At 35.9% G+C, this 11241-nt stretch overlaps 2 protein-coding genes across 2 annotated transcripts in view; both read right to left on the reverse strand.

Moving 5' to 3' along the window:
• Positions 1-811: 811 nt before the first annotated feature.
• On the reverse strand, positions 812-5675 carry LOC131940084 (muscarinic acetylcholine receptor M2). Its single transcript, XM_059298659.1, has 3 exons — positions 4376-5675; positions 3040-3166; positions 812-2129 (listed from the first exon to the last, which is right to left on the reverse strand). Exons 1-3 carry the CDS (start codon positions 4653-4655, stop codon positions 1226-1228), a joined length of 1311 nt encoding a protein of 436 aa, XP_059154642.1. The 5' UTR covers positions 4656-5675; the 3' UTR covers positions 812-1225.
• Positions 5676-7485: 1810 nt separating this feature from the next.
• LOC131940087 (bombesin receptor subtype-3) overlaps positions 7486-11241 on the reverse strand; it is a 5093-nt gene continuing 1337 nt past the window's right edge. Inside the window, exon 3 of the mRNA XM_059298664.1 lies at positions 7486-8006. Coding sequence (XP_059154647.1) covers positions 7598-8006 — 409 coding nt within the window. The 3' untranslated portion in view covers positions 7486-7597. The remainder of the gene's footprint in view (positions 8007-11241) is intronic.

Consider the following 11241-nt stretch of genomic DNA (forward strand, 5'->3'; position numbering starts at 1 on the left):
TAGGCCTACGTAAACATTTAAAAATAGAATAGAATCTCGAGGGAAAAAAATAGCGCACCAAGTGAACGGCAAACAAAATATATATTATAGTGCGGAATATAATACTTTAATAATTCATCTGCGTTTTTTGAGAAATCGGAAATAGCGTAAAGTACTACTTTCGGTCAAAGGAAATTACTAAAAATTTGCCACAAGACAGAAAATTAGATTTTGTACTTATTTGTGAAATTTCGTCTCTCTATCTTAAACAATACTCAAGTTATAGGCTTTTGAAAAATTAAAAGTAGAATTAATTTCCACTTCCGGATACCGGAAATCGCTCAAAAGTCGATACAGAACAACAAATGTGATGTTATACTTATATATGAAATTTCATCAACCTAGCTATAACGGTACTTAAGTTATCGTGTTCACAGACACACATACATTTACGGACAGAATTGCAAAGCCCAGTTACTTCGACTCGATTACGCGTAAAAAGCCGAAATTATGATAAATCTGGATTTAGAATTTTTGCCCAATTAAAATAAGTCCCCTATAGTCCGTATATGATGAAGTACTGAGAAGTAAAAAGGTGAATACTGTCCAAATTTTATGTGATTTTTGTGCACGATTTCTATACTTCCTCTATTGTCTGTTTTCGAGAAAAAATAAAAAAGCAAATAAACAAAGTAGCAGCTTGTCATAAGGGCATAAACGTTTTATTTTAGTTTTTAAACATAATATATGTAAATATAAAGTATGTGTGGGTATTGAGAATTGTATTGCTAACATATAATTGAATAAACGTTTTATTTTAGTTTTTAAACATAATATATGTAAATATAAAGTATGTGTGGGTATTGAGAATTGTATTGTTAACATATAATTGAATACATGGTAATACAGAAAAATTAAAAATTAAGTAACGTCATTCAATGTTTTATTTACAAAGCAAAAAACAATTTATTTGACTAGTCAAACGTTTAGGAAACTAACTTAAACAAAACATGAAAAATGTTAATCTTTTACTTTTTATAAATTTTAAACATAAAGATCAAGTAAAATAAATATATTCAGATTGATTAAAGTTTAAACGTTATAAAGCAAGTAAAATAAATATTCAATCAGATTAAGTATTAAACGTAATGAAACAAGTAAAATAAATATTCAGATAGATTAAACATGCAGCACTAGGTAAAATACATATTGTATCTGATAAAAATTTAAACAAACTCAACCATGCTTAGGATCCTCTATAAACTAACCGCTGAAACAAAGAGAAACAATCCCTTCTGAAGATTTGATTACAAACGCTGTAGATAACGGGATTAGCTGCACTGTTGATTAGGTACAAGACTATAACCACGTTTAAAATGGAAGCTTGCAGCAAACCAAGACGGCCGTTGAGTTTTAAGACAACATTCAACAGGATCATCGTCAATGTCGCGAGGTAGCTGATGACGTAGATGACGCTGGTTGCTAGCAACATCCGGGTGGTTTTTCCACTTGTCTTCTCTCCTGTTTTAGCTGTCTTGTTGTGAGCTTGTGATGGATTTGTCGACGTTTGATTGGTTGTGTTGGACACTGTACATATATCAGTAGAGGTCACTTTAGAAACTACTGCACGGTCAGCTGTTGGACGTGGGGTTGGTGCGTCTATGTCGCTGGATTCTGTGTCCGGTTCATTGCTGTTCTCTGGGCTGAAATCAACCTGAACTTGACTTAAGTCATTTCTTTTTAACACATCATCGCTTCGTTCATTATCAGGCGGTGGTGTTTTAACTGATTTTCTTAATTTTTCCATCAGTTTTGGCCGTCTACTGGGTGGTATCGATACCCTTGAGTGCGATACTTTGCGTCGTCTGGCTTCCGATCCAATGAAGCAATACAACGTTGTCAGTGTGACGCAGCAAGCCATGAAGACAAGAATATACAGCCCATGGCAAACTGTTGGCCAGATGGATTGGTCGGCCACTGCACAGTTGTATCCTTGTATCCCCTTGTGTCCAGTGTCGACCGTTATCTGACCGTAGAAGATTGCGAATGGGAGACTGAACACGAGAGATAGACCAACAACACAGGCACAAATTATCTTTGTTTCCCTGTTGTTAAGTTGTCTTCCAAATGGTTTACAGATCTTCCTATACCTGTTGAATAGATAATATAACAGATGACTCAAGCATTTGTTGTAGGTTCTCGTTAGACCTGAGTTTCTTTTAGGCATTTCTTCCAAGGGGAGGGTACACTCCGGCGCACATCAACCCCCCCCCTCCCCTTTCCGACAAGGTGTAAAAATATAACATTGATAGAGAAAATATGGACTTTAATAATAGTCCGTCACACAGGAAATTTTAAGTGTCTCCCCCCCCCCTCCTCCCCTCTCTGAAAATATTAAGAGCATTCTGAAGAAACTTGCCTGAAAGAAACCCTGGAGTAGAGACATTCCCACACCCACCAGTGTGATTTGGACATATAATTTTTTTTTCTACTTTTTAGTGCATTTAAAAATTAAATGTGGATAGGCCTATGTTGTTCTACTTATATAACTAAGTTTATATTTTATCTTTCTACTGCGAGCTTATCTCTTGTGTCTTAGTAAAGTGCAGTGGCGTAGCGAGGTCGGGTGTCACCCGGTGTTGCACTTAATGGTGTCACCCCCCCCCCCCCCCAGAGGCGTAGCGACCCTTCCCGGGGACAAACTTTGAATTTTCGATTTGCATCCGCCACCCTCAAACTTTCGATTTGCACCCCCCCCCCTCCTCAAACTTTCGATTTGCACCTCTTAAAACACTATTTAACACTCGAATTAATCACTTAATTACGTGGAGTTATCATTTTTCTCTATATATTTTGCTATTTTTTGCCCTGGTGTCACCCCCCTAAATGGTGTCACCCGGTGCGGTCCGCACCCCCAGCCCCCCCCCCCCCCCCCCTCGCTATGCCTCTGGTAAAGTGTACAGTTATCCACTGAGTTATCCACTGAATTATCCACTGAGTTACCCATAAAGATATGAACCTTATCATTAGCATGCTACAAGTTTTCACTCAACAACAAACCTGATGATAGCAACTACCACCAACAGAATAGCTGACGTCCATGATATAAAACTGTTGAAAAAGTAATAGGCTTTACACACCAAGACGTTTGTGTACGTCCAAGTGTGCCCGATCGTGTAAATGGTTCCTGTAAATGTAAAGATAAGTCATATTTTACATGATAATTTGGGATTTACAAGAGGTTTAATTACGTTTTGACAGAAAAATTGTTCTGGACGAATAATTTACATTTTGAAAGGATAAATTTAGATATCAACAGGATAATTCAAGGATGCGGTTCACAGACCCGTCTTTATTATGCTAGCACGGTGTGAGAAGACAAACCAATTTTCCCAAATTTTTTATTGATTAGAAAATAATTAGTTAATAGTTAAATAATTTGAGCCTACAATTATTAATTGTTGCATCTTAAAATTAGCACCAGCATCTTTGAAAGTTTCAAACACAAAACACTTCTAAAGCAAACATTTGTAAGAAAATAAAACAACACTTTACTGGTATAAATGAAGTGAAATGCTAACAACACAGCTTTAATTTTGTCTATTTATCTGTTGTTGTTTGGTTTTTACTTTCTCGTATATACGTAGTATAGAGAAAGTATTGTAATCGTGCAAAAAAAAATCGAGATTTTTACAAATCTCGACGTTTTACACCTCACTGATACGGAAAAACATAATTTTGCAATCTTGTCCGTATGTCTGTGTGTGTGTGTCTGTGTGTAAACACGATAACTTGAGTACCGTTACAGCTAGGTTGATGAAATTTCATATATAAGTATTATATCAAAATCGTAGATCCGTATCAACTTTTGAGCGATTTCCGACAACCTGAAGTGGTACTTTTTCTACTTTGAATTTTTCAAAAGCCTATAACTTGAGTACTATTTCAGATAGATAAATGAAATTTCACATGTAAGTAAAAGATCTAATTCTCTACCTTCTGTTAAATTTTGAGCAATTTCCGTTGACTGGAAGTAGTAATTTACGCTACTTCCGATTTCGCAAAAACCGATTGTAAATTTTAAAAGTACTAATAATATTGCGCACTATTATGCGCTTTTTTATTTCTCGTTCACTTGGTGTGCAATTATTTGTCTACGAGATTTTATTCTATTTTTAAAACTTTAAGTATTTAAAATGGATTAAAAATCATGTCTATATCCCGAGTTCCCATCCCCTGTTATTTTATATAAGAATATTCGAGAAAGTTTAGGGGAGATCACTCCCGGTTTATTTTTGTAACAATTTCAAATTTCTTGTATCTTATGTATACTTCCTTTTTAATTACATTTGTTAACATTTGTTAAAAACCTTGACTTCTAGTTAGGTAAACCTACCTGGAACAATAAACAGGTTTGTAATCGTGTCCATGACTGCTATAAACTGTATCAAAATTACAGTCGGTGTTTTGTTCTTTTTCCGAGAATAAACAATCAGAATTAACGAATTCCCTATCAGTCCACAAACACACACCAATGCCAGAAATGTGAAGGCCGGAATGTTTATAAGATCGTTCTTCCCTTGTAACCAATACAAGTATTGCCATTTTTCTTCATCAAAAACATTAGATGGCTGGTTAGAAAAGTTGAATCCAATGTTTGATCTACTTTCCGACATTGTTAAATCTAGCACTTAAACCAGGAAGCAAGAAAATGAATGCAGATAGTATTAGTAACAGATGCAGAAGTTCATGGGCTAACACGAAATTTAATGTAACTCGTACTTATGCAGATAATTCTGCTGTTTCTAGGTCCATATGTTCGTCTGTTGAATATGCAACTATAGTATATGCAAAGACGTCATATCAGTTTGTTCAGACAAATGGTGATTTGTAAAAATCCTGGCACGTCATAACGATGCATGCACATGCGTGCTTGTATTGGCCAATTGAAAATGTTACTCATTTGATATACACTTGGTGGTAGACGCGGAAGGAAATTGTTCATTTATTTCGATTGTTATTGTAAAATTTCATGAAACCACACCCTTGGCTAAAAATACTTAATCGATGTTATTAATAACGGGTTCAATAGCTATTTAGACTCATTGAAAATAATGGGTTTTTTAAGTGGGTGGTAAATTGATTGCAATTTTCACAAAAACCTAACAGATGACAGATTTTCATGACATACGACACACAGACATGACAGGTGACAAACATGACAGACAAGTGATACGACCAACGTGATAGACTGATTTGATGGATGACAGACAAACATGACGGACAACAGACAGACTAGCATGACGGACGACTAACGTGTTAGACTGATTTGATGGATGACAGAAAAACATGACAGACAAGTGATACGACCAACATGATAGACTGATTTGATGGATGACAGACAAACATGACGGACAACAGACAGACTAGCATGACGGACGACTAACGTGTTAGACTGATTTGATGGATGACAGACAAACATGACGCACAATAGACAGACTGGCATGACAGACGACCAACATGATAGACTTTCATGACAAGGCGTCTAGTACACCTTGAATGCCAAAACGTTTCAAATAGAAGGATCTAAAATGACAATGAATACGCTCACAATTAAGTATAACTAATAGCTACATAATGTATATAAGTCCTGCAATTTATACTTAGTCTTTGGTAACTAGTTTCTTAAAAGTATGTATTTCCAAATCAATCATTAATAAAGTGTGCTACAAATCAAAGGAGGCTAACTAAGTCAACACAAAAAAAAATGTTTATAAAAGAAAGGAAACAAGTATAGCATTGATTATATAGAAATCTATAATAACAAATAAATGTTTAAAGAAATTCTGCCAATAATTTTTAAATACTTTTAGATCAAAAAAGTTTAATTTTTTCTGCATTGAATTCGTAAATTTTTTCTATTATTTCATTACTTTGTCTGATAATACAGAAAATTGTAATCAAATTAATTGTAGGATGCGCTGGATACATGTTAGACACGCAGTCTTAGTTTTTTAATTAAAAGAAGACACATACCGATCATAAATCAAACAACTTTTCTTAGAAAGGCGTTTTTTATTTCCTAAATACTTTTCCTTAAAAACTGATGATAAATTTTTAAAAAAAAACGGAATTTTACAATTAAATCGCAATTAGAAAAATGTGCCACACCACTTTGAAACAAATCAAACTGTTTAAAAAGTGCTTATCAATAACTGCAGACTGACTTTAATCGATATTGAATAGGTTAGTTAACCACAGTTTAATTCTCGATTAGCTTACTTCATAAAAACTAAAACAATAAATCTACTTTTATTTTACATCGATTCATGTTGGACTTTTTTCCTTATATTATACTGATTTTCAATTACAGAAAAGCTATTGTAATCATATTGGAAACAAGCAATTTTCCGCTAAAAAAAAATATTTTCTACACACTTAATAAATGTAATTGCCTGTTTTGATAAATTACTCTGTACTGTAAATCAATGTTTTGTTCATTTAAAAATTTTAAAAAGACAAACCTAATAGAGTGCGGAGAAAATAACACCACCATCACCACGACTAAATATGGGTTTATGAATGTGGCATTTGATATATTATTTATCTCCAAAATATTACAATAAAAAGTTGAATATCCTAGTTCTAAATATTTCTTCTGATCAAGCGCTGGAATACATAGATACAATCCTTTCTAAAGTTGGGGTTACACAGGCTGTAGATGAAGGGGTTGGCGGCGCTGTTGATCAGGTAGAGGACGATGAGCAGGTGTAGGACGGAGACCTCCGCCGCTGAGACACGGCTGGTCAGTTGGTACACGTCATTCATCAGCACCATGATGAGCGTACTCAGGTAGCTGATGATGTAGATGATGCTGGTCGCTAGCAGCATGCGGGTGGTTCGTCCTGATGTTGGTGCTGCTTTGGTTTTCTGCGGTTTGAGGTTAGCGTGAAGTTTTGATGCTTGGTTGGTTTTAGTGGTCAGTGTAGGAACAGCTGTAGTGGTCAGTGTAGGAACAGCTGTAGTGGTCAGTGTAGGAACAGCTGTAGTGGTCAGTGTATGAACAGCTGTAGTGGTCAGTGTAGGAATAGCTGTAGTGGTCAGTGTATGAACAGCTGTAGTGGTCAGTGTATGAACAGCTGTAGTGGTCAGTGTAGGAACAGCTGTAGTGGTCAGTGTAGGAACAACTGTAGTGGTCAGTGTAGGAACAGTGGTCAGTGTAGGAACAGCTGTAGAGGTCAGTGTAGGAACAGTGGTCAGTGTAGGAACAGCTGTAGTGGTCAGTGTAGGAACAGCTGTAGTGGTCAGTGTAGGAACAGTGGTCAGTGTAGGAACAGCTGTAGTGGTCAGTGTAGGAACAGTGGACAGTGTAGGAACAGCTGTAGTGGTCAGTGTAGGAACAGCTGTAGTGGTCAGCGTAGGAACAGCTGTAGTGGTCAGTGTAGGAACAGCTGTAGTGGTCAGTGTAGGAACAGCTGTAGTGGTCAGTGTAGGAACAGCTGTAGTGGTCAGTGTAGGAACAGCTGTAGCGGTCAGTGTATCTACATCTATAGTTGTCGCCACATAGCTGTTATGTTGGTCTTGTCGTGAGTCCCCTACATCAGACAAGTCAACACAATCATCCGTCTTGTGACGAGGATTCGTCTGTAGATGTGTTAGTTTCTCCCGTGGATTTCTCAATCAGTTTCAGCTTCTCTGTGCTGGGTACCGTCGTGTGCGGCACCCGGTGTTTTCTGGCCTCGATGCCAATCAACGTGTATAACGTCGTCAGCGTCGCACAGCAGGACAGGAAGCCCACAATGTACAGCCCATGGCAAACCGTTGGCCAGATGGATTGATGGTACTCGGCGGCCACCCCACAGTCATAGCCCAGAATCCCCTTGTGTCCAGTGTCGACCGTTATCTGACCGTAGAAGATTGCAAATGGGAGACTGAACACGAGAGATAGACCGACAACACAGACACAAATTATCTTTGTTTCCGTGTTGTTAAGTTGTCTTCCAAATGGTTTACAGATCTTCCTGTACCTAAAAATATGCAATGTATCACGATTTTATTTTGTTAAAACAAATTACAGATTAAGTATTAAAACAGCTACTGCTTGAGGTGGCACGATAATACAGCGTATACTTGCGGGGGTGGGGGAGGGTGAAATTAAAGCTTCTCACTCAGTACCTTATGTAAAGCTGGACATGGACAAAGTCAACTTACGTGTCCAGTTTTTAATAGATAAACTTTTTACAATTCTAGATAGAAATCTTCGACTTAGTTATTTCATTGAAGTGTTCAATAATACTTTCTATCCATTCTTGAGCTATATTTGAGTGTCAAGAACATATTATATAACACAAGGACGTTATGTGGTGGTTTATCATGGTGTTGTGTTACATGGGCCTGGGTGGCAGAAGACATCAATGTTATGTAACACTGGCCAGTGATTTTTCTATCTAAACCATGACATTTTGTATGGTAGACTAACAGGCTACACAACTGGCCTGCATAATAAAAGAATGTCTGTCTAAAATGAATACTAGTGGAGTTCTCTATAATGATGTGGTCCCCATCAGGTATTTTAAAAAAAACATGTTTCGTTGTAACTATGTATGTCGCGCTTTGTAAGGAAAGGGGTCGCTATACATTTTATAGGGGTCATCCATAAATAATGTCACGCGTTTATAGACAATTTATACATACCCGTTCCCACCGTTACACGTCGTCACAAAAAAGCCATATACCCTCCTAAAATGACGTAACACCCTCAGACTACAAACCCCACCCCCACCCCCTCAAAGTTGCAGTTTAATTATTTTTAACATTCATTTATTTCTAAAAAAAAAATTGACTAAACTCGTTCAACTGAATACATTAATCAATTCTACAAAAACAGCTTTCCAAAACGTGACATAGCGGGTAAAATACAGTTTTCAACATTACTTTTTTAAAAACATTTTAACACTGAGCAGACTATCTGAACCCCCTCATCACACATCGTCGCAAAATTCCAACCTGCCCGCTTCTCCTTTCGCTATGTGACGTCATTTACGGTCTACCTCATAAAGGTTAGAGGTCAGTGGAAATGTTATGTAATGTTATATAGTTTTTTAGGGGGCGGTCAAAAAATCTTATTGTGGTATAACATAAAAATTATCCCTTTAACCCAGGGCCGGCGCTACATATAAGGCCAACAAGGCGGTCACCTAGGGCGCCATCCCTAGGGGGCGCAAATTGTTTAATCGCCATCATCAAAAAGTACCTAGTAATTCATAACTTTTATAAAGGAGTAGCGATCTATTTCGGCGCCCAGGAAGAACTATCAATTTTGCACCTCCACCCCAAAATTGGGTCTATATAGGCCTATATTTATTCTCGATGGTGAAAATGCAACCCCACATCCTAAATTTGGATAGGTCGGGGCGCTTTTTACCAGTCACTTTTCCTTTTTAATTTGGTGTCACTTATTGGTGTAGAAAACGATTAAATAAGATCGTTACTTAAATTTCGAACATTTCAAACTGTTATTTAATTTTAATAGGGCTTGTAAGTCTCGTTTTCTCTGACGTTGAATTAGAAATCTGTCCTGGTGTACAGAGTTTTGTAATGACGAGGTGTTCAAAGTATTGTCACTTGTTTAGTAAGTTTTGATGAATCGTTTAGATTTGGGAGTAACGGCGGAAGGCTGTTGCTGATAAGTTTTCGTAGGTATAAAATAGTGACGTATTAAAGTGTTATAATTTTTATTCGGCTGTTTTGTAGTTGAAGGTCTAGTGGAATCTGATTGGTAATAGAGAAATGAAAATACGGGTGATGAAGTATCGTAGTTTTGGAGTTCGGGAGTATTGATTCTTGTGGTATTAAGATATCGAATTATATTGATTGTCATAGTGTAGTAGTAGGTCCAGTGAAATCTTTGTTGATTGGGAGTACCGTTTGTAGAGCTTGGTGACGTTAATCGAGTTGGTGTCGTAGTTCAGGAGCATCGAGTCTAGTTATGTTTAAGTATCGAAGTTTTATATGTATTGTGAATGTAGTAGATTGAGTATATCGAGTAGTCGAGTTTATCGTACGTTAGATGATTTTAATTAAGTACGGAACACACTACAAAGATAGGAAGGCGTTCTCTAGTTGAAAAATGTTTAGTTTTTAGGAATCTATTTTACCACTCTTAAGGTATTAATATATAATATATAATATTAAATAGGGTGGAATTTATAACTAACCGTAGACTTTGTTTTTTCAAATGATAATTTTTTAGTCAATAATTGTAGCAATGTCTAAAACAGTTAACCGTGTTTGATTACTTGAAAGGCGTCCCTTTATTTAGGGGATCCAAAATTTATGTATATCACATAATCATAATGCGGTCAATAAAATTAATGTCATCGCAATTGAATAGAAGTATGTTATAATAAAGCTACCATTTTTATACTTTCAAACAAAACCTACAGTTAAATAAGTATTCAATAAGTAAATTATATGGTTTTCACAAGTTTACATAAATAATATAAAAAATTTGTTACAATTATTACGTAATGGAATTTAGAGCTTTTTTGTATTTTTCAAGCGAGTCTTAGTTACACATGGTTAATTTAGCTATTCTTTTGAAAGTTATTTACCTTGAAAGAAATTTTGGTGTTTGGATTTTCAAATGGGAGATAATTCGTTGCTTAACTTTACGTTAATTTTAAATTTCTGCACCTTAGGTTGACCGCTTAAATATAAATACAACTTTAAGTTATTATTTGCTATTGTAAAAATTATATAGAGTTTAAGTTCTAAACAAAATAGTTTGGTAGGTTTTTTAGCATTATCAAGTTGAAAAACAAATACATCAGTAGCCGTTATAGATTATAATAATATATAATGTTAGTAGACATACAGACTTAGTCGTAAATTAAACATCTATATAGTTGTCTTTTCATATTCTTCACCCCCTCTTTGAGGATTTATACATAACAATTTTTGGCTGGAATCTATAATTATTTACAACTTTTTATTTTTCAAAAACCAAAAAATCGTTAAATAATCACACAATATAGACATCTTACAATTATAACTAAAGACAGTCAAGCTTAAAACAGGTAAGTTCCGTTTTGGAACTCACCTTGGGTAGGGGGGTCTATGCCGTAAAGTACAAAGTAGACTCGTGCACTTAGTAACAATTTCAATAAAATGTAATTACGCTTGCAAACTGGAATTGAAGGAATTAGTACAAACTTTTGCGACGAAGGAGGCAACTAAAATTTGATTTCGATGTCTACTTAT

The sequence above is a fragment of the Physella acuta genome, unplaced genomic scaffold (genome assembly GCF_028476545.2).
Source record: "Physella acuta isolate Inbredline_101_S28 unplaced genomic scaffold, ASM2847654v3 ptg000308l, whole genome shotgun sequence".
Taxonomy (NCBI): Eukaryota; Metazoa; Mollusca; class Gastropoda; family Physidae; genus Physella; species Physella acuta.